The following is a 23,137-nucleotide window of genomic DNA, read 5'->3' on the forward strand; positions in this document are numbered from 1 at the left end:
TGAACTAGATTAAATCTGAGCTCTAGTGGATGTGGCAGACCCCTTGGCTAACAGGCCAGGGGAAGAACTTCAATGGCTTTTCTGAAAGGATCTGTGTCAGCATGCCTGGACTAGGTGACAACAATGGCCACCACCAATGCCTCAGTCTCTGCAGAGGTCTCTCCTCTTACCAAGATGCACCCAGAGCCTACTAGGTGAGTCTCTTTTCACCAAAGGGCTGTTAGCCTTCTTTCTGGTGATTTTAGGGCGCTCACTGAGATAGGTAAATTTGTCCATGGTCTCTTTAAGAGCCAGGCTTTTTGGCTTTCCTCCAATAGCTTTTCTGGGGGTATTCCCCACTGCACTTAATAGCCAGTGAAGCCAGATAGTAAGACCTTCGTCTCAGTTGGGCTGAGTCTGAAGGATGCTTATAGTGGTAACGGCACCCACTCTGGACCTCACTCCTCCAGGGAGGGCTGCATACCTTAGAGTGGCTCCCACCTGGCCTGCTGTGAAACTCTGCTGCTCATGAAGGTGGCTTTTTTTTCTCTCCAGAAGGAATTTCTGCCTCTTCCGCCTTAGGAAGGACTGTCCCTTGTTATGGGGGTTCTTTTTATCCAGTTTTCAGTTTTCTATCCAGGGTAATTTTTCCAAAAATAGTTGTAACCTGGTTGTGTTAGTGGGAGGAGATGAGTGCAGAGTCTGCCTACACCACCATCTTGAAGAGATCTCCCTGTTGGTTTATTTCCTGTGTTCATTTTTCTCTTGGAGTATTTAATCTATCAGGTATTTGACACTATAAACATATCAATATTTCCATCATTAGGATAAAGATACTTTTCTTTTTTATTATTTTTCCTGGGCATCAAGGAAATAGAACAGAAATTGGGATGTTGCCAGAACCAAAGAAGCTTCTCTTTATCACATAGTATCAGGGAACATTGGAGTTTACTGGATCTTTTCCCCTTAATGTTCATTTCATTTCTCTCTGCCTCTCTCTCTCTCTCACTGTGTGTTTATTGAACATGCTTTTCTTTTATCTTTCTTTAAAACCAGGGCAGAAAATGACCATAGCAAAATAGAGCCCCAAGTTTATTGGTCCTGGGAGATGTACAAACTGGAATTTCTGGGTACCATTTTACAGTTTTTAGAAGAAAGGTAATCTGATCTGACCAACTTGAGTTGCATCCACTCATAGTCTAATCAGGGTGAGGGAGGATGAGAATGACATGTCAAAAACACATTCCCAGAGGCCATGGTGGTAGTGGTGGTGGTGGTGGTGTGGGTGTGTGGGTGTGTATGCCTTGTGGAATGAGAACAGTCCTCAGAGCAGGGGTACATGACCTTATATATTCCAAGATGACCTTCATAATACAGAGGCCAGAACTCAATCAACAGATGATAGTAAGGAGGGAATTTATTTCGCTTCATGGGAGGACTTTGCAACCAGATTTATAAAGTACAACAGTTACATAGTGTGAATGAATGACTTCCTGTGTCTTGAAGTTTAAGCAGCAGCAAGGCCACCTCATTCTTTGAGATTGCCTGGCACCAGCTCTGATCACTCTCTCTCTTACTTATTCCCCTTCTCACACTTACTTCCTTTTTTGGACTTGAATATCTGAAAGTGGTATAGTCTTTGGGGCCTTTGCAGTGGCCATTCCCTCTGGCCGAAACACACTTCCCCAGATAACCTCATGTCACCCACTCTCTCCTTCTTGTTGACTCTGTTCAAATGTCAACTTCTTTACTGGCCTTACCTGAACACTAATTTTTTAAAAAATCTCCTATCCACTCTCTCCTTATACTTGCTTTTGTTTTCTCCAGGGTGCCTGTCACCATCTGATATATATACAATGTTTTTATTTTCTCATATTCATTCACCATGAGGGGATTGTAGGGCCTTTTTATTTTCAGCACCCTGTGTCTATTGCCAAGATAGTGCTTAGGACATGGCTGACACTCACATGTTCCCAAATGCATGAAAGAATTTCTCAATGAAACTAGAATGCACCACCTCTTGGAGAAATTGGCATGTTGGACAAAAACTCAAAATTAGAGATGAAACAGGGGATTCTCTGAAAGGGAACAGATCCATTCACAAACCATTGGGATTATTTTCTAGACCACAAAATATAAATTGTAGAATTTCAACCATGTGAGTAATGCCAGGTTGTGTAAAAATTAGTCACGGTATTTTCCTCTTTCCAAGTAGTCGCCTGCACCACATGGAACCAGGGAACCTGACAGGAGTTTCAGAATTTCTTCTTCTGGGACTTTCAGAAGAACTGAAATTGGAGCCCTTCATATTTGGGCTTTTCCTCTCCATGTACCTGATCACTGTGTTTGGAAACCTGTTCATCATCCTGGCTGTCAGCTCAGACTCCCACCTGCACACACCCATGTATTTCTTCTTCTCCAACCTGTCCTTTGTGGACATCTGTTCCACCTCCACCACCATCCCAAAGATGCTCCTGAACATCCAGACTCAGAGCAAAGGCATAACCTATGAGGGATGCATCACCCAGATGTATTTTTTTGTACTATTTGTAATGTTGGACATCTTTCTCCTGACTGTGATGGCCTATGACCGGTTTGTGGCCATCTGCCACCCCCTGAACTACAGGGTCGTCATGAACCCCAGGCTCTGTGCACTGCTGGTTCTGGTGTCCTGGATCTTGAGTGCCCTGGATTCCTTGTTACAGAGCTTAATGGTGTTGCAGCTGTCCTTCTGTACATACTTGGAAATCCCCCACTTTTTTTGTGAACTCAATCAGATGGTCCAACTTGCCTGTTCTGACACTTTCCTCAATGATATGGTGACATATTTTGTGGCTGTGCTGCTGGCTGGTGGTCCCTTTGCTGGGATCCTTTACTCATACTTTAAGATAGTCTCCTCAATACGAGGAATTTCATCAGCTCAGGGGAAGTATAAAGCATTTTCCACCTGTGCATCTCACCTCTCCGTTGTTTCCTTATTTTATTATACGGGCCTAGGTGTGTACCTCAGCTCTGCTGCTACCCACAGCTCACACTCCAGTGCCACAGCCTCAGTAATGTACACTGTGGTCACCCCCATGCTGAACCCCTTCATCTACTGTCTGAGGAACAAAGACATGGAGAGGGCTCTGAAAAAATTCTTTGGGATGGCAGGTATAAAAGGACCAATTGTCCTAAGGCTCGAGAAGCGTCCGTGACTGCAGGATTCAAAGTTCAGAGCCAGATATTGTGGTTTGTATCAGATTGTAGAAGTAGAACATGCCTCTTCTATTTTTTCCTGGAATTTTTATTCCTTTGATTTCAACTTCCCTGTACAATTTATGTAGCTTACTGTATTAAACTATGTAATTTCTCTGTTATGCAAGAGTTTTCCCTTTGTCATTTTCCTACACTCCTGATGTTATTCCCAACTGTGGATGTGAAATATTAGGAAATTCCCATTTATCTCAAGGGACTACATGGATCTCTTAAGAATAATTTCTTCTCAAATGAAATATATCATACTGAGTATTTTGTTTGTTTGTTTGACTAAAGAATAGTTATGAGTTGTACTGATCCTATGGATAAAACTACTCTCAGCAACCACAGTCATTTAAAGTTTATAACAGAGGAAAATCTGGGACAACTGCTTTTCACTTTGGAGAACATCATTCCTTTGTATATTACTAACTTAAATGCTCTTCCTGATAAAGCAGACTTAACATACTGGTTGTTACAACTGATCATGCATATTTTTCTACTCATTAGGATCCTGTTCAGTTATTCAGCTCAGTGTTCTCCATCTGTGCCGTAGTTACTAGTAAAAACTGATAACAAAATACATGTCTCCAATTGGAAGCTAAACAAAAAGACAAATATAAATAAATTGATTAACATAATATGACCTTAGGGTGAGAGTAGACCTTAAATATGATTAAGCAAAATGTTAAATCATACCTTTTTACTATACAAAAAATGTGTATATATGTGTATGTATGTATATATTTGTATACATTTTTCTTTCAAATAACCACACACACATATACATACATGCACACAGAATCATTTATACTTCCGACATCATGTTGAAAGAAAGCTTTAGAGAAAGTTGAAACTTAAAGAAATAAATGTACGAGCATTTAAATTAACATGAAATTTCAGGAATGTAGAAATTTAGACAAGAATATTTAAAGTGGAATGACCTTAATTTTAATAATAAATTACCTTTCCCATCTTGATGCCTCAAATTCAGAACCACATTTACACTTACGCAGAGGGGAATTCACTGTATCAGCTAATGGAGCCAAATATCTCCAAATTGACTCTAATTTGTTCCTTCTATTAAGGTGGGAATTTAACACAAAATGCCTTCACCCAAGGGAATCTTAAAAAACAAATAGAGAGGCTTAAACTCAGTTCCCACAAATAAACATTACTAGAGAAATGTCTGAATTAGATTTTATTGCTGCTGTAACAAATTACCGCCTTAGGCTTTAAAAAAACACAGAAATTTTTGTCTTAAAGTTCTAGAGATCAGAAGTCAAAATGAGTCCCACTAGGCTAAAGTCAAGATGTCTGCAGGGCTGAGGTAGGTTGGGTTGCTCCAAAGAAGAATGTATTTCCTGCCTAAATCATTTTCTAGTGGCTAACTGCATTCCTTGGCTCATCCCCTCCCTCTGTCCTCAAAGCCAGCAGCATAGCATTTTCAAATGTCTCTCTGACTCCAATTTGCTTTTTCTGTTTCCACATTTAGATAACCATTGTGATTACATTAACCAACCTGAATAATACAGACCAATCTTTTTATTAGCAACCTATTCCATCTCTGGCTTAATTCCCCTTTGCTCTATAAACTAATATATTAAATACTTCTTGGGTTAGGATGTGGACATCTTTTGAGGCCCTTATTCTGCCTACTACAAAATCATTTTCAGATGTATATTACTTGATGACACTCAAGCGCCCCTATATAAAAGAATCAAACACAGACTTTATAATGGCCTCTACAATGAGTGAAATATTTTTCTTTCAGAGTTACATACAAAGACGATTTTTGCTGGAGAAGACCTAAAACTACCTACAGATGGCTCTAACACAGGACCACACCTGCTGCTCAAACTATTATCCATAGACCAGGACCTGCAGCATGAACACCACCTGGTAGCATGTTACAAATGCAGGATACTCGGGACCACCTGCTGAATCAGAGTTTGCATTTGAACTAAAATCCATGATGATGTATAAGCACAATGAAGTTAGAGAAGTGCTGGTGTTGAATAAGGTTTCTCACCTTCTCACTGTTGACTCTTGGGGCTGGATAAATATTTGTGTTGGGTCCTGTCCTGTGCATTGCTGGTGTTTCACAGGATCCCCTCACTCATTGCCAAATATCCCCATGGGCAAAATTATCTCTATCTCAGAGTTTTAGAACTGGAAGCATCCTAAAAGAATTCCAGTCAAGTGTCCATCTCAATTTGGTGTATAACTTTGAGCAGAACGTTAAATACCTCCATGCAACATTCCTGAAATGGAGAATGGAGAACATAATAGTACTACCTCATAGAATGGACTTTTCTAAAAGTTAAATCAGACAACTCCTACACTGCTAAGCTGGATTATGGCACATGAAAAGATTTAAATATATGTTTTAAAATTAACAGGCATTTTAGAGACAGCTTCTAACTTGTGATATGTTTGAAATCCCTAATTGTTTTCACAAGTACCATGAAGTCAAGGAGGGTAGTACCCAAAGTATAAAGGGGCAAAGTTGTCCCTCTTATAACAAGGGGAAAAATAATTTTCTAAGGATATCATAAGATGTGGTATCACCACAAGTCAAGGCTTTGATGAGCCAAGGGACCTAATCAAGACAGAATCCTCAGTCTTCGACTTGAGAAAACTTTAATTCAGGATTGGGATAAGGTGCAGGGAGGTTTAGATCTGTGGAAGGCAGATGAGTTAAAGAGAAGGAATGATGAAAACTGAATTCATCTGGCTTACAACCTGTTCTCCAAGGAACACAGGATCAATAGCAAAAATCCCCTTTCTGTCCAGACCAGTGTCCCACAGGGAAATTATATGCTTAGAAGTTAGAGTAACAAAATGGAAATGTGCCTAATGAGCTGACATAAGAAGCTGTAAATATCTCACCTGCTGCAGTCCCTCAGTGTGGGCAACCTTGCTGGACTGGACACAGTTGTTTCTTTTGGACTTCTAAGTGTGGCTCAGGGACTGATGCTTCACTCATTCCTGCCGTCTTGTCTGGGATCACAGCTTCAGTCTCCAACATCAACCATCCAGGAAGGAGTTAAGATTTCCATAAGGAGACCTTCCTCTCAGAGTTCCCATCCAGGTAAGTCAGAGAGACCAATAGACTCTGCATGAGTAGATCAGAGAGAATGGAAGCCAAGAACCTTTATCTGAGGTCACCTGAGAGCCAGTCCAGCCTAGCCCAGGTACCAGAGATCTCCATGGATGTCTGCAGCATGATCAATCAACTAATGTATTTGTTGAAGATACTAAAACAAAAGTGAACATAGCACTGTGCAATGGAAGTGTCCATGTGAACAATTAAAGGATGTTAATGAGAACCAAATTTGAAGAGAAAATGGGAAATGTAAAGTGCTTCCAGGAAAAGTGGAACATAATCCCGGGGAGTTTATTAATCAACAGGAGTAGACAAAGAGGGCTTTCCATTTTATTTTTAAGGTGGGGCATATTTGACAGTGTTTCCATATTGACGAGAAAGATCCAGATCAAGGATTAGTTACAATTACATCCTTGCAACAGCTGTACCTGAGACATACATGTCACAGTAACTTCTCCCTTTGGATATTCATGTGAAAAAACATTGAATACGTGAAAAAGAATATGCTAGCAAGCTTTACTTTGCAATTATTTCACCACATTTGAGACTGAATATATATGTGGGTTTGTTAGCCATTTGTTTTCTCTATCACAAATTATCTGTGCAAATCTTTTGCTTTCATATGCTGGGGCTAAAGTGCTTTTATTCCTGTTTTTTATTGCATTCTGTCAAACAAATTATTGGCTGTTTTTTTCACAAACTAGTTGTTTGTACTTAGTTCTTTTAATGTATAGATATATGTGCATAGATATATTTGTGGGAAATGTATGAGAGTTTATAAATTTCATATGGTCAAATCTATCAGTCAGTCATTTTCTATTTTCTTCATTGCTTTCTTATTTTTTATTTTTTTTACTGAAATAATTGAGTGGTCACTTTAATATTCTTTGCTTGTGAAAACTTACTTTAAACAAAAATAATAGTGCATGTTGTTCCGTGTGCTAATTGCTAATAAAACACCTTTATAAATAATATTTTCAACTTGTTTCATCTCTGTTTTTCTTATTTTTCCTTTTTCCCTGTAGGGATTAGATATATTTCTAAAGATTTCATCATGTTTGACCATCATCTGGAAGGCATGTTTCTTCACATTTGAACCAAGGTCACCTTTGCCTTCCATAAGCATATTGGAATCCATATATCTTTATGGAAGATGAAATTATAACTTAGGTACTATTTTCTACTCACATTATAAAAACCCTTCTATTATATTTTTTTATTTTCAAGTCTTTGGAAGTTTAATATTGTTTAGTGACCAATGTTAAAGTCATTAAATTATTACTAATTTATGTCTGTATGTGAGTTGTAATTGCCATTCATTTTGTTTCATACTGTTGTTTTGAAACCACTAAACCTAAACTAATTTCATTCTCACTCCCATTTTTTCCATAAGTTCCTGATTTCTTTTAGAGCTTCTCTTTCTCTATTATGCATACACACATATTCATGCACTTTTATACAAACGCACGGCTAGAATCCTATGCACATTGCAAACGCTCTTTACGTTTTAGTGCAGTCTCTTTGGATGCCTTGTGTCCTCTTTTCCTTCTTACTCAATAATACCTCAGGGACTTGCCTCTAATCAGCTAGAAGGAGGCTGGTTCATTATTTCAGTGGCTGCAGAATATTTGGTAGTGTGACTTGCTTCTCACCCTTTTGATGGTCTTTCTCCTTAAATTGCTATTATTTCACTGATACAAAAATATTTTGCTATCGTTATGTTAAAACTTTTCTTTACAACTAAGGACTATTTTATCCCCTAGGGTAACTTAAAAAATATCTGAACGCATTTTATCTGTCACACTGGTGAAGGGAGGGCAGAGGCCAGGGATGCTGTAAACACCCTGCAAGGCTGAGGACACACCTCACCTCATACAATGTTCTGGCCAAGAGTCAAGATTGAGAAACCTGAGTTGAGTGTTTTTAACATTTATACCAGACTTCACAATGTCTCCTCAACATGTTGTAACACTTCACATTTCTGCCAACAAAATTAGACCATACTTCTTTGTTATCTGTTTAAAAGTCCCAAGTCCTAACAATCTGACAGCTCTTTAAATCTTCTTCCAGGCTAATGTGTGTGAGGGAGAATTCTTTTTGTTTTCTTAAACTATTACTCAGTTTGGAAAAATTATTATATTTAATCAACTTCTTTATTTGATTATTATAATTATAAGCCCATCAGTTATATACCAAATTTTATACAGTTATCAGCATTTCAAAAGATTTCGACATATCATTATTTCTCAACTAGATTTTGGGGGGATATTTTTGGTCTTAAAAAGTTTAAATTTTTTTAGTTAAATGTGTCTGTCTTCTTACTTCTGAGTTTCTTGTCTTAATTACTATAGATTTGCCCACCCATAGACTTTACATGTAGTTTTCTAGATATTCATTTCACAGTATTGGTCACTCTTACACGGAGGTCTTTAATCCCCCTGATTTTTTTCTAAGATTGGGAGATAGAAAATCACTTCATTTATTTCAGACTGATGGACATTTATGGCAGCTTTGATTGTACAATCCAACATTTTCCAACTAAATCGAAACACAACCTTGTCATAAACTAAATGAGACCTAATTTCTGATTCATTCAACAAATAATAATGTTACCTAACCTGAAGTGAGTTTGCTCACCTGTTGCACAGCAAGCCAATCTCTGACACCAGGTGTGGTGGAAGAAAGTAGGAATTTTATTTTTGCACAGCACTGAGCAAGGAGAGAGGGCAGCTAACCCTCAAATCCCAAACTCCCTGAAAAGCTAAAAGGAAGGGTTTTTATTTGGGGCTTTAGGTAGGGGAGGGGGCATGTGGCCTTGCTGGTCAGAGCTTTCCCACCAGCCTGTCTTTGGCCTTGAGACACTTGCAGAGAGGAGGAAGCCTGTGACCTTGCTGGTCAGCAGCTTTCCCACCAGCCTGTATCTCTTTGTGGGAGGAGATAGTCCAGGTGCTTGTCCTTGATGGTGTCTGTCTCCATGGAGCATAGTGGATTCTGGAGCCAGGAAGCCAGAGAGCAAGCAGGGAATGAGTGTTTTGGTTTTAACCCATATATGCTGGGTTTAATGTGGGGAAACTGATATCAGGGTCGATATCAACTCCCCCCTATTTTATGTCTGTCCCTCAATCTTGAGGGATTTGGGGCAGCGACCAATCTAGCTACTTCCTGCTGAAATCAGGCAGAGGTTGTTTCATCTCATTGAACCAGTCTTTTAATAAGGTAGTGATGCTGGTGGGCTCCTGAAGGTGGGCCTGTATCATGTAAGTAAGTAACCAGGTATTTAATAAGAAGTTTTTCTAGAGAAACAAAAAGAGAAAAACAAGGTTAATGATTGGAGCAAATTATAAACCAGTTTCTGAGCCCAGGGGCAGCCAATCAAGATTTCTAGAAGTCAGGGTCGAAGAATCTTTTGCAGTTTGAAATGTCTCTCATGGTGTCATCAGGCACTCAGGCAGCTTTTTGAGTGGCTTACACAGCAGTAGACATGAATCTCTCTTAAGTTTATATTGGGTCTTCCAGCTTCAGTTTGTAAGGCTTTAGGAAAAAGGGCAGACTTAGTTTTCAATGACTCTAAATGAAAATAATTGGGGGGAAAAAACCCTGAAAATGTTAGTTTGGACGTTTTTAGCCAGATATTTCAGGAGATGAAGAATTCAAGATCCAGTCCAATTAACAAAAGTAAAACAAAAATTTCACAGAGAATTGAAAAAACTAAAATTCAATATTTATAAACATATAGTTTCTATTGAAATATAATCTTCCTCCCTAAAATCACCCTCAATTTCACTAGACATAGCCAAATTAAGACTAACTGGTTTGCAAAATAAGTCTAGTTTTAATAAATTTGGCATACTTATTTACATAAGTACAGCAAGAATAGTAATTGATCATATAGGCTCTTTTAAATCTGCTTTGCTGGAACCTTATAAGGAATCTCAGGTTGATCTTTAAAGGCCTCTCAAGGAAAGCCAAGCAAAGGACCTGTTATCACATTCTGCCTGCAGTACCTACAGATTTGGGTAAATTCCTCTCTTCATGAGGTTCCCCAAAATATTGAGGTTCCTTGTACCTGCCAGAGGGAGTGACATTCTTTGCTCAACCTTACCAGGTTACAGAACCCATAAACGCAGTACCAGGCCAATATTTCCAAGTGGCTTTATTCCAGAATGTCAACCTTCATTCCTTAAAAGCTGTCCTGTTATATCCAAGCCTGTATTTTTTTTCAAATATGATGTTCCAGTCAAAGCCTTAGTGATATAACCAGTGTTTCCAATTGTGTCCTGTTAAAAGAACAGATTCTTATTGTACTTATGCAAACAACAATATTGCCATGAGAATAAGAATACTTACTTATCAGAAGTTTTTGTGTTTTGGGGGCTCAGCTAGGGAGGAAAAGACAAATGTTTCAGTTTTGTTTATAAATTGCTGTAAGTCATAGTTCTTTAAGAGAATAGAGAAAAAGGTTTTCTTAACTCTGAAAAAAAGCAAAACATTAAAAACAGTAATATCTCGATTAAAAAGTCATAAAAGTTATAATCATCCCTATCAGTTTATTCTGTCCTGTGTAATTGGTTCTTGATCTTAATCTTCTGTCAGCAGCTTGTGAGGTCATTAGTTTCTCTGTTGGAGTTCTGTAATTTTTACCCAGTTTAGTTTTACAATCTGAACATTTATTAGAAACCTGTATTCTAGAGTGTCAGAGTCCTTTCCATGAATTTCTCTGAAGATGAAACATATTTTTAAAAACATGAAAGTAAAACAGCCACTGTTTATAAATAACAAAACATTCAAAAATGGTAACTGACAAAGGCATTTGACTATCTCTGTGATATACAACATTTTGAGATAATAACCAGGATTATAGCCGACAATCAGAACAGATCAGATAATTTTTAAAATGTTTATATCAGTAACATTTATATCATATCATTTAAGAAAGTTTATCATTACTTATTTGACAATGCTTCTCATGTAATTTAACATACAAAATAAACCTTATTAGTTTAGCTTTCTTTTCTTATAGGAAGAGAGCAAATTTCTCCTAGAAGTCCCAGGGGCCCTCTGAAAATCCCCAGAGAAACCTTCCCTCCTCTCCCAGGTCAAAAGAAAGCTTGTATTCAAGACTTGAATATTTGTGTGGGGGTGAAGCTTGTCAAAAATATTAAAAGCTTTAAAACATTTGTTCAGATAGGAAACAAAGTTCACTTGTAAAACCATGTTCAGGTATCTATTCAAAGTGACAACAGAAAGAGTCAAGGGGAAACAGAGTTAAAATAGTCAAAAAAAGACTTTTTATAATCTTTTTATCAAGAGCAGATTAAAAATTTAGGAAAATTATCCTTTTAAGAAAGAGGAAACCAAGTTTTAATTTTGTACCAGTTTACTTTTGACATATAAGTTTATTTACTTAATTGGATTTACTTTAATCCTGGCCAACTTGACCATATATAAATCTCTTTAGGGTTTTACTTTTACAAACCTTTGGTTACTTTTTTTACATTCAGAATTTGTCCCAGCACTTTAGGACAAATTTATTTTTCTCAACTCAAGAAACAAAAATATTTCCATTCTTTATATCTTTTTACTGAAAACATATATTTTGCTTTCCTTATATACAGACCTTTTAGAAATATATGTTTCCTCATAGAAAATTTCTCAACATACATATAGCATGTTTATCAATAAACCTAAGCACTTTTTAGTCTCTTTGATATAAGAAACCAAAGGCAAACAAATACATGCTTAGTAGTTAACCTTTAATATTTTATCTTATGTGGAAATGACCTAGATACCCAATAAACTGTTATTATTTAATTTAATTGAGTAAAGCCATAAAATTTAAGTTTCCAAAAAGATTTTGGAAGCTGTTGTTTAAGTATGCAGACTATAAAACATAATTATTGTACTTAAAATTCTTACCCAGTTTTAATAATTACTCTTAAAAACTTCATGTGACATTACAGCAGTTAGCTATCATCCTCAGTTGTTTTAAGTACATATGTCATAATATAATTATTATACATATAATTATATATATAATTATTATTTAAAAGTTTTTCCAAAAACTTTTATTTTTTATATTTATTTAGTTTACCTGTTCTTAACAATTATATTTAGATTGTCTACAAAAACTCCATGAGACATTAAACAAAATTAGCTATTATACTGAGTTATGAGTTTTGCTGATAAATTTTGTAACAGAGATGACATGAGCTCATTTGACCAGTAAACCCAGCCTGTATGTCTGCATTATAGCCAATGCTGATAACTTTGAGGATGTGTTCATTTTAAATGAAACCAGCAAACTTAAACAGGCTTTCATTCATCAAAGATCATTTTATATCATGTTAAATAACTTTGTCTCTTAGAAGTTTTTGCATATTCATTAAAGACTGCCTTCCATTATGAGAGATTTTGAATCCTCTTCTGAAACAGGTTTTCAGAATGGTCATTACAATTCCAAATTATCTCAAAAGTTTACTTATTTTTACTTGTTCAATTTTAGATCAGGAATTTTGGGGGAGTTGAAGCAAAGCTCAGCTTGCTGGGAAGCTCAGCAAGAGAGTAGACAAAAGCAGCAGATTTGGGTTCGGCTGCTGGCGTGTTTAATTTTTTAATTATTTTCTCTTAAAGAGGCAGTAAAGTATTTCTAATTTTATTTAGAAGCCTCAAAAGATTAAAACAGGCTCCCCATTGTTGCAGCTAGCTTTTCCAATTGCATACACCAGTTTGCGTGAACTGAAATTGGCCTGTTTAAGTATATCAATTTTTACAAAACTTTATCTTAGTTTTACTAACCCTTATACTTTTAATTATAACTTACATTAGAATTCTATTAACAAGTTTTGGTATTACAATATTGTTCAGCGGAAGCATTCCCAGTTAGACATAACATTTATTCCCAAAGAAAACATCCAGGCAAAGTTGACATAACCTCTTCATATAATATTAGCTTAAACACTTTAATCTTTATAGTCTTATTAATCTTAGTAGCCTAACTGTTGCCCCAAACAATTGTTGGTCAGGTTTCTCACTCTGATTTTTGCCTCCTGACCTTTTAAATTTTTCAAACTGGGGTAAACAGAACAGATTTGTCTGATGTTCTCTAATGTTGGGGAGCCAATGGGGGGGGTCCCTTTAGTCCATCCAATCTTAGGCAGTGTTTTATTAAAACCTTTGTTTTAACTTTATTTATATCTGTTCCATTTATCCCATTGGGATGAGTCCTGTGACTCTTCCCTTTCTGATTTCTCTTTGTTAACTTAACATTTTTATTAGCATCTGTAAGACTACGAGAAGCTGAGACCCCAAGATAGATTAAGTTCTTAAGACTAGTCATTATAGTTTCCTCTTAATTTGGTCTTTTCATAGGTACCAATAAAACAGTTGTTGATCATAAGAGCTCTCTAAAAAGTTTCCCAACTTGAGGATCCATCTTTTGGCCATTTTTTTCTCTCCAGAGTCTAAAGAATATTGTGGCCACATGGTGTTACAAAAGAAAATCATCCCTCTTTAGACATTGGCTTATAGCTATAGGTGGACCATCAGACAAAGTTTTTCCCAAGGGGCTCTTCGGTGGAATAAATGCAGCACCTCCCATGTTAACACTTTTAAAAGGACAGACAAACAGACAAACAACAACAAACACCAAACAAGCACGCATTCCCAAAAACCTTCGACCACAAACGGAAGCCAAAACAAAGACCAAAACCAAAAGCCAAAGTGCTTCCAGTCCCAGCTTAGTCCGTGTCCTACACTTGGTAGGCACCCAACAAATGAAGACCTGCTACGCGGATCTTCCCAAATGAGCAAGGACAAGGGACCTCGGTTGTGCACACCCGGGGGACTTACCAAAATTTGGACGGGGTATCGCGGCAACTTCAAAACAAATGGAGCCCAGAGGGCTGCCAAGGTACCCATTATTTCTGGCTGGTCCTGTTGGAAAAGGTTAACACAAAGACAAAAACAAAAACTACCAGCTACTTACAAGAGACGTCTTCCTATGTCCTAAATCTAGTTTCTTCCACCACCAAAGCAAAAGCACCATGGGCCAACGACGTCTGGCTAGCAGCCAGCCACTTGGGGCTGTCCCTGAGACAAGGGGCTCAGGCAGCTGCAGGACAGCTTCCAAGAGAGGCCTTTAACCAGAGGCCAGCATGCCACAGGCAAGACGTGCACCTGGGACATTGTCCCATCTGGGTCACCAAATTGTTACCAAACCTGAAGTGAGTTCACTCACCCGTTGCACAGCAAGCCAATCTCTGACACCGGCTGTGGTGGAAGAAAGTAGGACTTTTATTTTTTGCACAGCACTGAGCAAGGAGAGAGGGCAGCTAACCCTCAAATCCCAAACTCCCTGAAAAGCTAAAAGGAAGGGTTTTTATTTGGGGCTTTAGGTAGGGGAGGGGGAGTATATGGCCTTGCTGGTCAGAGCTTTCCCACCAGCCTGTCTTTGGCCTTGAGACACTTGCAGAGAGGAGGAATCCTGTGACCTTGTTGGTCAGCAGCTTTCTCACCAGCCTGTATCTCTTTGTGGGGAAGAGATAATCCAGGTGCTTGTCCTTGACGGTGTCTGTCTCCATGGAGGATAGTGGATTCTGAAGCCAGGAAGCCAGAGAGTAAGCAGGGAGTGTGTTTTGGTTTTAACCCCATATATGCTGGGTTTAGTGTGGGGAAACTGATATCAGGGTCGATATCAATAACAAAGCATCTGTTACATACCAGAAAGTTCTAGGAACATTATACATTATAGTCTCATATGTCAAGGTCTTTGGTGATTTAATTATTAATCCATGTTGATCTTGTTAAATAACTGTTATTTTATACCTTGTCTCAGTTGGTTTTCAATGTTCCACCCGATTTTAATACAGTTCTATTGAAATCACTCTATTTCATCTAGTTTCAATTTCACTACCATTCTTTCATTTCACAACTGCCCATTTTCCTGAACTTGTTTCTATATAAGTGCACATATATTACATAACTTTGAGAAAACAAAGGTGAACAAGGCAGATGAAGTCCCCGCTCATGTGATACTTGCATTGTAACAATTCAGAGTACAATGAAATAAATATGTGTCTAACATTACGTCCTCAGATAAATCCTATGAAAAAAGTTATTTGGAGTCAGAGGATGCACTGTCATGGTGTGCACAGGATTTATAGAGTATGGTTTGGAGGGGCCTTTGCATGTTGGACAAAGACCAGAACCAGGACTAGAGTGTGCTCATTGGACTTGTCAAAAAGAAATCAAAACTCAGGCCATCCCCAGTGGCCCAGTGGTTAAGTTTGACATGCTCCACTTTGGCACCCCAGGTTTGATTCCTGGGCTTGGACCTACACGACTTGCTGTCAGTGGCCATGCTGTGGAAATGGTTCACGTACAAAAAGAAGAAGATTGGCAACAGATGTTAGCTCACAGCAAATCTTCCTCAGCAAAAGAAATCAAAACTCAGAACCCAAGAATAACAAAGAAAAGATGCCACATGAGAGAAGGAAAAGGGGCTTGTCTCATCTGCTATCAGACCATATAAAAGCCAATTGGTCAAAGACATATGGACTAGGCACAGGAAACACAAAAAGCTTGATTTTAAAAATGCCCAACTTTCATTGTTCATTACATATATGTATATCCTTTTGCAATGTGTTAGTTTATTCTCTTTGCTCATATTTCTCTTGAGCTATTTAACCTGTAAAGTGTTTTGTACCATAAAAATATCACTACTTTTGTCTTTTGGACTATTTATTTTTGCCATTTTATTATTTTTTCTGGAAAACAAGGGGTATAACTGGATCAAATGCCACCAGAACTGAGGAAGATTTTCCCCACTCACAGTCTCTCAGGCTTATTAGATTTTGCTCCTTATATCTGTTTTAATTTCTCTCTCTCTCTCTCTCTCTCTCCCTCTCTCTCTCTCTCTCACACACACACACACACACACACATTTTTATGTTTCATTAAATCAGGGCAGAAAATGACCATACAGATAGGGAGCCCTGAGTTTATTTTCATTGGGAGGCTTACAAACTGGAATTTCTGAGCAACATTTATACATTCTTTAGGGGTTAAGATAATATGATCTAGATAATTTGTGTCATATCTTCTCTTAGCTTAATCAATGTGACTGTGGGTGAGAAAGCCATGGAACTAACACAGCCCACGACGACACGGTGAGCAAAGGGTGGGTGTGTGTCTACTCTCACCTTCATACCTGCTTTCATTTTCAGCAGCTTACCTGTCACCCTCGGATATGTTAATTTTTAATTTGCTGACATTCTCTCACCATCACTGGACTGTAGAAGTTAATGTTTTTCATCATTCTGTACTCATTGACTAGACAGGTCCTGGAACATGGTTGACACTCAGAGATATTCCACAAATGCAGGAACTAATTTGTCATTAAAACTATGGAATGCTTGACCTCTTGGGGAAAAGGCTGATGTTGGCACAAAATACCTAATCAGAGATGAAACAAAGGATTCCTTGAAGGGGACCATATCCATATACACAACATTGAAATTAATTTACTGACTGTCAAAGGCCATTAGAATAATTTAACTATGTGAGTAATGCCAGTATGTGTGAAAATTAACCACGTTATTTTCTTCATTCCTAGTGGTCACCTCCACCTATGGAACCATGGAACAATACAGGAATGTCAGAATTTCTTCTGGGATAGTCAGAGGAAGCAGAACTGCAGCCACTCACATTTAAGCTTTTCCTCTCCATGTACTTGATCACTGTGTTTGGGAACCTGCTCATCATCCTGGAGGTCAGCTCAGACTCTTACCTCCACACACTCATGTACTTCTTCCTCTCCAACCTGCCCTTTGTGGACATCTGTTTCACTTCCACCACCATCCCAAAGATGTTCCTGAACATCCAGACTCAGAGCAAAGGCATAACCTATGCAGGATGCATCATCCAGATGTATTTTTTTATACTCTTTGCAGGATTCGACATCTTTCTCCTGACTGTGATGGCCTATGACCGGTTTGTGGCCATCTGTCACCCCTTGTACTACATGGTCATCATGAACCGCCAGCTCTGTGCACTGTTGGTTCTGGTGTCCTGGATCCAGAGTGTCCTGCATGCCTTGTTACAGAGCTTAATGGTATTGTGACTGTCCTTCTGTACAGATGTGGAAATCACCCACTTTTTTTGTGAACCAATCAGATGATTGAACTTGCCTGTTCAGACACTTTTCTTAATAACGTGGTGGTGTGTTTTGCAGCTGGTCTGCTGGCTGGTGGTCCCTTTGCTGGGATCCTTTACTCATACTTTAAGATATTTTCCTCGTTATGAGGACTCTCATCAGCTCAAGGAAATATAAAGCATTTTCCACCTGTGCTTCTCACCTCTCAGTTGTCTCCTTATTTTATTGTATGGACCTAGGCGTGTACCTCAGCTCTGCTGCTGGCCAGAGCTCACAATCAAGTGCCACAGCCTCAGTGATGTACACTGTGCTCACACGGATGCTGAGCTCCTTCAGCTACAGTCTGAGGAAGAAAGCCATAAAGAGGGCTCTGAAATCATTCTTTGGGATGGCAGGTATAAAAGCACTGAGTGTCCTAGGGCTTAAAAACTGCCCACGATGTCAGATTTCAAAGCATGCATAAATTATGATTCGTATCAGATTTTGGAAGTGGAACATGCCCTTGCTGGTTTTTTCCTGCAGTTTTTCCTTCTATTTTTTCCTGAAATTTTTATTTCTTTGATTTCAACTTCTCTGTACAATTTATGCAACTTCCCTTATTAAGTTTGTTTTCTCTCTGAAATTCAAGAGTTCTTACCTTTGTCATTCTCCTACTTTCCAAATATTATTCCCAACCTTGGATTTAAAATATTTGGAAATCCCCTCTAATCTCAAAGGACTGCATGGATCCCTTAAAAATAATTTTTTCTCAAATGAAATAGATCATATGAATATTTTTGTTTTCTTTGACTGAAGAATAGTCATCAGTTGTACTGCTCCTACAGAAAAAAATACTCTTGGCAACCACAACTATTTATATGTTTATAACAGAGGAAAATTTAAGACCACAGTTCTTTACTTTTGTGAACATTATTCCTCTGCATATCCACCTTAGCTGCTCTTCCTGATAGCAAACTTTAACATACTGTTTGTTATAGCTGATCATGTGCTTTTTCTACTCATTAGGATCCTGTTCTGTTATTCAGCTCAGTGTTCACCATGTCTAATATAGACACTGGAAAAAAATGATAATAAAATGCGTCTTCAAGCAGAAGGTACACAAAAAGACTAATATGAATAAATAAATTGCCTGTTAGTCAGAGTTGACCTTAAATATGATGAAGCAAAATATTAAATCATACATTTATTACTGTACAAAATAAATAGTGTATATGTCTGTGTATTTGCATAAATTTTTCTTTCAAATAACTACACACACATACATGGACATGCACACGGAATCATTTATAATCTTGTCTATTATGTTGAAAGAAACCTTTAGAGAAACTTGGATAGTAAAGAATGAACATTTGAATTAACATGAAATTCCAGGAATGTAGAAATTTAGACATGAATATTTAAAGTAGGAATGAGTGACCTTAACTTTGATAATTAATTACTTTTCCTATCTTAAAGCCTCAAAGTTAGAACCTATTTAGTTAAGTTTATTCATAGGTATTTTATTTTTTTGTTGCAATTGTAAATGGGATTGCATTTCTTAATTTCTACTTCATCATTAGTGTATTAGTGTATAGAAACACAACTGATTTTTTTATGTTGATTTTGTATGCTGCAACTTGACTGTATTCATTTAATATTTCTAGAACTTTTTGAGTGGATTCCTTAGGGTTTTCTATACATAAAATCATTTCATCTGCAATTAGTGACAATTTCACTTCTTCCTTTCCAGTTTAGATCGCTTTTATTCCTTCTTCTGGCCTGATTACTCTGGGTAGGACTTTCAATACTATGTTTAACAAGAGCAGTGAAAGTGGGCATCCTTGTCTGGCTCCTGTCCTAAAGGAATAACTTTCAGTTTTTCTCCATTGAGAATAATATTAGCTGTGGTTTTGTCATATATGGTCTTTATTATGTTGAGGTATTTTCCTTCTATACCCATTTTATTTAGAGTTTTTATCATAAATGGATGCTGTATCTTGTCAAATGATTTCTCTGCATCAATTGAGAATATCATGTGATTTTTATTCTTGATTTTGTTAATGTAGTGTCTCACGTTGATTGATTTGCAGATATTTAACCATCCCTGCATCCCTGGAATGAAACCCACTTGACCATGGTGTATGATCTTTTTAATGTATTGTTGTATTCTATTTGCTAGTATTTTGATGAGGATTTTTGCATCAATGTTCATCAGTGATATTGGCCTGTAATTTTCTTTTTTTGTGTTGTCCTTGTCTGATTTTCATATCAGGATAATGTTGGCTTTGTAGAATGAGTTAGGAAGCTTCCCCTCCTCTTCAGTTTTTTGGAAGAGCTTGAGAAGTATAGGTTTTAAGTGTCCTTTGAATGTTTAGAATTTACCAGGGAATCTGTCTGGTCCTGGACTTTTATTTTGGTGGAGGTTTTTGATTGCTGTTTTGATCTCCTTACTGGTGATCGGTCTATTCAAATTTTCTACTTCTTCGTGGTCCAGTTTTGGAAGGTTGTATGATTCTAAGAATTTATCCGTTTCTGCTAGATTATCCAATTTGTTGGTGTATAGCTTTTCACAGTATTCTCTTATTATCTTTTGTATTTCTGAGGTGTCCGTTGCAATCTCTCCTTCTTTCGTTTCTGATTTTATTTATTTCAGCCTTCTCTCTTTTTTTCTTGGTGAGTCTACCTAAGGGTTTGTCAATTTTGTTTATCTTTTCAAAGAACCAGCTCTTGGTTTCATTAATTTTTTCTATTGTTCTTTTAGTCTAGATTTCATTTATTTCTGCTCTGATTTTTATTATTTCCTTCCTCCTGCTGATTTTTGGCTTTGTTTGTTGTTCTTTGTCCAGTACCTTTAGATGCAGTTTTAGATTGTCTATTTGGGATTTTTCTTCTTTGTTGAGGTAGGCCTGAATTGCTATAAACTTCCCTCTTAGAACCGCTTTTGCTGTATACCATAGATTTTGGCATGTTGTCTTTTCATTTTCATTTGTCTCCAGGAATTTTTTGATTTCTTCATTGACCCAATCATTGTTCGGTAGCATTTTATTTAATCTCCACATTTTTGTGGCTTTTCTGGTTTTCTTCCTTTAATTGATTTCCAGTTTCATAACTTTGTGGTTAGAAAAGATGCATGGTATTATTTCGATCTTCTTAAATTTATTGAGACTTGTTTTGTGGCCTAATATGTGATCAATGCTGGAGAATGTTCCATGGGCATTTGAAAACAATGTGTATTCTGTGGTTTGGGGATGGAATGTTCTGTACATATCTACTAAGTCCATCTGGTCTAATGTGTCCTTTAAGGCCAGTGTTTCCTTGTTGATGTTCTGTTTTGGATGATCTAACCATTGGTGCAAGTGAAGTGTTCAGGTCCCCTACTATTATTGTGTTACTGTCTATTTCTCCTCTTATGTCTGTTAATAATTGCTTTATATTTCGGTGCTCCTATGTTGAGTGCATAGATATTTGCAAGTGTTATATTTTCTTGTTGGATTGTTCCCTTTATCACTATGTAGTGCCCGTCTCTGTCTCTTGTTACAGTTTTCCTTTTAAAGTCTATTTTGTCTGTTATAAGTATTGCTACCCCTGCTTTCTTTTCTTTGCCATTTGCATGGAATATCTTTTTCCATCCTTTCGCTTTCAGTTTGTGAGTGTCTGTAGGTCTGAAGTGTGTCTCTTGTATGCAGCATATACATAGGTCTTGTATCTTTATCCAATTGGCCACCCTATGGCATTTTATTGGAGCGTTTAGTCCATTGGCATTTAAAGTAGCTATTGATAAGTATGTATTTATTGCCATTTTTTCACTCATGTTTTTCTTGGTGTTTTAGTAGTTCTTCTCTGTTCCTTTCTTTTTCTCTTGCTCTCTTCCCTTGTGGTTTGATGGCTTTCTTTAGTAATATGTTTGATTTCTTTTGTCTTACTTTTTTTCTTGCTTGTTATAGGTTTCTGATTTGTGATTACCATGAGGATCTTATTTAATATACTATGCATATAACAGTCTATTTGAGTTGATAGAGTCTTTAGCTTGACCTCTTTCTAAAAGCTCAGCTTTTTCACTCCCCTCCTGCCACATTATATGTTTTTCAAATCATATATGGTCTCTTGTTTAGTGTGTGTCTATCCATCAGCCTCTTATCATTGAAATAGGTGATTTTAGTACATTTGTTTTTTAACTTTCATATTATCTTCACAAGTAGTTGATCTGCTGCCTTTACTGTATTTTTACCTTACAAGTGATTTTATTGCCTGGTTTTTTGTTGTTGTTGTTTTGTTTTTTGATAATTTTTGTTATCTCTATTTGTGGTCATTGCTTTTCCACTTAAATAAGTCCCTTCAGCATTTCTTGCAGAACTGGTTTCTTGGTGATAAACTCCTTTAATTTTTTCTTGTCTAGGAAGCTCTTTATCTCTCCTTCCAGTCTGAATGACAACCTTGATGGATAAAGTATTCTTGGCTGTAGGTTTTTTCCTTTTAGCACTTTAAACACATCGTGCCATTCTCTTCTCACCTATAGGGTCTCAGCTGAGAAGTCCACGGATAGCCTGATGAGCTTCCCTTTATATGTCACTTGTGGCATTTCTCTTGCTGCATTTAGGATTCTCTCTTTGTCTTTAATTTTGGACAATTTAATTATAATATATCTTGGTGTGGGCCTCTTTGGGCTTATCTTGTTTGGCGCTCTCTGTGCTTCCTGAACTTTGATGTCTGTTTCCTTTCTCAGGTTAGGAAAATTTTCCTCTATTATTTTGACAAATAAATTTTCTGCCCCTTTGTCTCTCTCTTCTCCTTCTGGGGCACCTATAATCCAAATGTTAGCATGTTTGATATTGTCCCAGACTTCCCTTAGACTGTTCTCATTCTGTCTAATTCTTTTTTCTCTTTTTTGTTCTGCTTGGGTGATTTCCTCTAATCTTTTATCTAGCTCGCTGATCCGTTCTTCTGCTTTCTCTAGTCTGCTATTGAGTCCCTCTAGTGAATTTCTCATTTTGAGTATTGTATTCTTCATTTCTGATTGTTTTTTTAATATATCTTCCAGTTCTTTGCTGCTGTGCTCACTGTGTTCATCTATTTTTCTCCCCATATCTGTGAGCATCTTCATGATATTTTGTTTGAACTCTTTGTTGAGTAAGTCACTAGTTTCTGTTTCATTTAGTCCTTTTTCTGGGGTTTTGTACTGTTCCCTTGCTTGGAAACGATTCCTTTGTCTCATCATTATGCCTCTTTCTCTGTGCTTATTTCTATGTATTAGGTGAGTTGGCTATGTCTCATGATCTTGGAGAAGTGACCTTATGCATGAGATGCCTTATGAGGCCCAGCAGTGTGCTTCCCTCTTGTCACCAGTCCATAAGAACCAAGAGTGACCCCTTTGTGGGCTACTTATGTCCTTCTGCTGTGGCAGGGCTGCTCCCACAGCAGGGACCCAGGGAGTCTAGTCTTTCCTTCCCTGGCCAGCTGTTTGTAAATCCAGTTTGGGGAGCCTCAGCACTGTTGGCTACAAAGTCTATCAGCACATTCCTATTGCAGTTTTCCTCTCAATTGGGTTGGTAACCAGTGTAGCTGGTTGATAGGCTCAGGAGTGTACAGTTGTGATAGACCTCCGGCCTACAAGGCTGCTGTCAGTTCTCTTAGGAGCACAGCTGAGTGGGGCTGGCCCTAGGCACAGGGGCACTCAATTGTTT

The 23,137-nt window shown here is 37.6% G+C and overlaps 1 protein-coding gene, 1 long non-coding RNA gene and 1 pseudogene across 2 annotated transcripts; 2 read left to right on the top strand and 1 right to left on the bottom strand.

Annotated features, from left to right (window-relative positions):
* Nucleotides 1-1,474: 1,474 nt before the first annotated feature.
* LOC106831204 (olfactory receptor 7A17-like) lies at nt 1,475-3,176 on the top strand. The gene has a single exon (XM_014841278.3). It carries the CDS (start codon nt 2,145-2,147, stop codon nt 3,174-3,176), a length of 1,032 nt encoding a protein of 343 aa, XP_014696764.3. The 5' UTR covers nt 1,475-2,144.
* A 1,227-nt stretch (nt 3,177-4,403) lies between these two features.
* LOC123289422 (uncharacterized) lies at nt 4,404-14,678 on the bottom strand. The gene is made up of 3 exons (XR_006533385.2): nt 14,562-14,678; nt 6,109-6,334; nt 4,404-5,480 (listed from the first exon to the last, which is right to left on the bottom strand). It is a non-coding gene; the product is annotated as an uncharacterized lncRNA (long non-coding RNA).
* A 2,274-nt stretch (nt 14,679-16,952) lies between these two features.
* On the top strand, nt 16,953-17,940 carry LOC106831194 (olfactory receptor-like protein OLF4; annotated as a pseudogene).
* The last annotated feature ends 5,197 nt before the right edge of the window (nt 17,941-23,137 follow it).

Source organism: Equus asinus, chromosome 10 (genome assembly GCF_041296235.1).
Source record: "Equus asinus isolate D_3611 breed Donkey chromosome 10, EquAss-T2T_v2, whole genome shotgun sequence".
Lineage (NCBI taxonomy): Eukaryota > Metazoa > Chordata > Mammalia > Perissodactyla > Equidae > Equus > Equus asinus.

Bases quoted from the DNA above. Each gene is read 5' to 3' on its own strand.
- LOC106831204 (XM_014841278.3), top strand. From the start codon at position 2,145: ATGCCAGGTTGTGTAAAAATTAGTCACGGTATTTTCCTCTTTCCAAGT.